The 3,911-nt window shown below is 34.6% G+C and overlaps 1 protein-coding gene across 1 annotated transcript in view; it reads right to left on the bottom strand.

Moving 5' to 3' along the window:
- The window catches only part of pamr1b (peptidase domain containing associated with muscle regeneration 1b), a 98,268-nt gene that overhangs the window by 16,367 nt on the left and 77,990 nt on the right, over window positions 1-3,911 (bottom strand). Inside the window, exon 13 of the mRNA XM_016256588.1 lies at window positions 1,772-2,611. Within this exon, the coding sequence (XP_016112074.1) occupies window positions 1,772-2,611 (840 nt within the window). The remainder of the gene's footprint in view (window positions 1-1,771; window positions 2,612-3,911) is intronic.

Raw genomic sequence — 3,911 nt, 5'->3', positions numbered from 1 at the left:
TATATATTTCCTGGAGAACTCCTAAGAACTACTGTATACAGGTTCATAATTAATAGTATTACCACATCCTTCTAAAGGAACTTCTAATTACTTGGATCAGTATTCTAAAGTGAAAAGCATCATAACTCCCTAATATTGACTGACGTCATTGTAAGCTTTTGCGATACATGTAAGGTTTTGGATAGTAATGACTCAAGTGTTACTACATCCTTCTGATGAAACGACTAATTATTTGGATCCGTATTCTAAAGTGAAGATCCCGGTAACCCACTAGTAATGATTTAAGTGTTACCAAATCTAGCAACAGGAATTACTAACCAGAATCTTACAAAAACCTCAACGCTTACAATGATTTCAGTCATGATCTTCACTTTAGAATGAATTATACATGATGTATTATTCACATTAATTATGAACCTGTATACAGTAGTTCTTAGTGGGGAGGTAATAGTGCATAGCTAATAGTGAACTAGCACATTCGACTAAGGGCTATTACTTACTAATTCATTAACCAGAGTTTCTTGTTAGATACTAGTAGTTACTAGAGTGCTACTATTGCATTACTCGTGTGTTCTTGTGTAGTTATTCATTAATGGTGGAACAGTATTCTAAAGTGTTACCGTCTTTTGTTTTGAGAAATGTGATTATTAGGGATGTGAGTTGGGAAGAATTTATCAGTTCCAACATCTATCTTAACAATTCCAGTTCCTTAATGGTTCCGTTAACAATTCTTGTAGTACTTTTAAAGAATAAATATTTTGGAAAAAAAGAAATGCAACTCCAGTGCCAAAGAATCAGATCATTTCAATTCATTTTGAAAACAGACAACACTGGTTGTTGTATATTTTTGATTCACTAAAAAGAACTGGCTCATATTTGTTCTCTACACTGATTGGGTTGTCTGTTTAGTAGGGTACACTGGGGCTAAAGGTGCACCAGGGTAAACAGCACATTTGACCTTATTCTCCTTTAAACCACTAGATGGCACCAAAATTCACCTCAGCACTTTTCTTAACCACGAATATGCACATGGATATTTGGCTGATCCATGGACAGCAATACTAGGTTGATTCTACGCTAATTTAATCTAATATTTTATGTTTTTTTATGTTGTAGATTTAAGTAGAAAGTGTAAAATTATTGAATCAAAGTAATTAAAGCAGCAGTTTTTCAATAACAGAAGAATAAGTAAATGTATGGTATTTGGGGTAAAAATGTGCACCTGCCATTGGGGCCTGCCTTTTTTTATTTATTTTTTCATTTGGTAAATGTAATATATTAAGTTGGGTGTGACAATGTATTCACTGAACAAAAGTAAATTAATTTATATTTATAAGAAAGAACATAGTACAAACTTTGCCAAAGTGATTGTTCTGAACAAGTACTAATTTAAAAGCATAAACATATTACTTTAGCTAAAGTATTTGTATATATACTTTCTGCCTTTTGCCCCAGGCTGGTGAGCCCCTCTTGTGACTTCCATACACACACACACTATATATATATATATGCGCACATTTTCTTCTTAAAGTGTGCCTCTAGCCCCGTTGTACCCTACTGTACTGTATATTCAGTAACTGTATTGAAGCATCATAAATATGGCAGGGAATATGTGTTTTAGCACATAATTCAACTCAAGTCAGCTGAAAAATATTCTTGCAAAAATAATTTGACTATAAATCACTACAAAACATTTAATTGCATACATTCTGTGGTGTTTATAGAGCATCGTAGAGACACTCGCGATTACCAATAATCTGCCCAGATTCACCTTCCATGTCGGTGTTTTGTTGAGATTCTTGTTTTGTCTCTTGTTGTAAATCCTGTTCTGATGTCTTTACATTCACTGTATCCACTTTGACCTTTTCCATAGGTTTAGCCATCATTGTCATTTTGTCAGTTGTTTTGCTCACTGTTGGTATGACTGTTGTGCTATTATTTCCAGTAGTAGCTGTGGGGAGTTGTTCAGTTTCTTCAAGCAGTGTCCCCAGATTTTCTATGTCATTCCTATTGAAAAATTCAGTGTTATTCCCTCTGTGTATGGTATCTATTTCATAAAGAATGTTGTCTTTCTCATCTTCAGTCAGGCTTAATATTGTGTATTTAGGTCCATCAGTTCTTTTTTGTCCTTTGTCCATTCCACCATCCTTGGTTTTGTCAGCCTTTGTTGTCTGATTATTGGCCATCCTATTGTCTATCAAGACAATATCTATATATTCCATGCCCAAATCTTTTGTTGGACTTCCAACTTTCTTTCCGATATCTAAATGTGCATCTTTGTCAAAGGGTTTAAGAGGGTCCTTATCCTCTCCAGTTTCCTTCTTTTTGATTGTGTTAATGCTGCTATCAGCATCTTTGTTTTCAGCTTTAGGTTTTTCTTTTACAAAATTGCTCCCAAAATCTATGCCCGTGTCTTCGCCAAACTTTCCATCTTGTCCCACATTATCCTTTCCAGGGGTAGGTTTTTGTGGTTTTATATCTTTGACTGTTTTTGACTCATTTTCTTTTTCTTCTGAAGTTTTGTTCTTGGCATGGCCCACTTCGTCTTGTCCGGTCGGTTTGTGTTTGCCTTTGTTTTGTTCATTATCTGCTGCAGGAATTATGTCCAGCTCTGTAAATAGAAGAAATTCAAAGGTTTAATTAAGGCACTTCTCTACCACACAAAAACTGAAGTACAAATTGAAATAGAAAAAAACCACAGACCTACCATACTGTATAAGTCAACGATAAACTGACAATAAAGATTTAATGTAAAATACACTGAAGACTTGAGATGCTTGATGTTGTAAGCAGTGACCATGGAGACAATCTACACTGTAAAAAATGATCGTGATTTTAACGGTAAAAGACTGTAGAAATGCCACAGTAAAAACATGTTAAATGATTTACAGTAAGTTTCCTTACTATATACGGTGAATAACTGTAATAGATCTAACCTTTGTTTTCGAGAAAGTAGCCTCAGAGTCAACACTCATAGACTGTGTCTGAAATAACACCCTACACCCTCATTCACTATTCCCTACATTAGTTCACTATATAGTCCACTAGACCGAGTGATTGAAAACAAATGAGTGAATTCAGACACTGATCATCAGCTGCTGTTTACAAGCAGAATCACTGAAGGAAAGAACAAGAAACAAAACTACAATTGACTTCCAGCCACAGCCTTAGATGAAATTAACCAAAATAAAACAGCAGAGGAGGATTACACAACTCCACAAACAGCATTACCAGCTTCCCTCATTACTAACCAGACTCACTTTATTTCTGTCATATATCTACAAAAATTATTTGAGAATTAACCGAGGTTTATATTGTATTGAAAATGTTTTGTTTGGCCTCACCATTTTGGCGATCAGTGGTTGCTTTAGTTGGGCTCTTGACCCTTGACGCTTTAATGTTAGTTTTTCTCTGCTGTTGTTTCTGTGTATGTAAAGCACATTTGGTATGACAACAAAAGCTGTAAGAAACTGTAACGAAGTGGTTTTGATGACTGTTCATGATGATGAAATCATCATCTCGTGATCTGATTCACTGATTTCAGTAAGTGTTTAATAATGTGGGCTGATTAACTTTTTTTTGTTGATGGTACTAACATAACTCTACAAGATATGCAGACACTATTGATAAGAAATTTAAGGCCACAGTATCATTTACTACTATGACTCAAAAAGATATGTTCAGAAACTATTAAGAAATTTGAAAAACATTTTATGCATAAGCTCTTTAGAGCAACAGCACCGTTCAGACACACACCAGATATCAAGAATCAGCAAATGAATCTCAACAATGGTTATTAATTAAAAAAAAAATAATAATGTACAAAACTCCCAGCATGCATTGCAGCATGACATTTTTTTTAATTGTCACTAATCTTGAGATTCATAGGCTGACTGTTGATGTCTGTGTGT

Source organism: Sinocyclocheilus grahami, unplaced genomic scaffold (genome assembly GCF_001515645.1).
Source record: "Sinocyclocheilus grahami isolate Dianchi unplaced genomic scaffold, SAMN03320097.WGS_v1.1 scaffold1447.1, whole genome shotgun sequence".
Taxonomy (NCBI): Eukaryota; Metazoa; Chordata; class Actinopteri; order Cypriniformes; family Cyprinidae; genus Sinocyclocheilus; species Sinocyclocheilus grahami.
The sequence above is the reverse complement of the archived record's forward strand: the minus strand, read 5'-3'. Positions and strand labels throughout refer to the sequence as shown.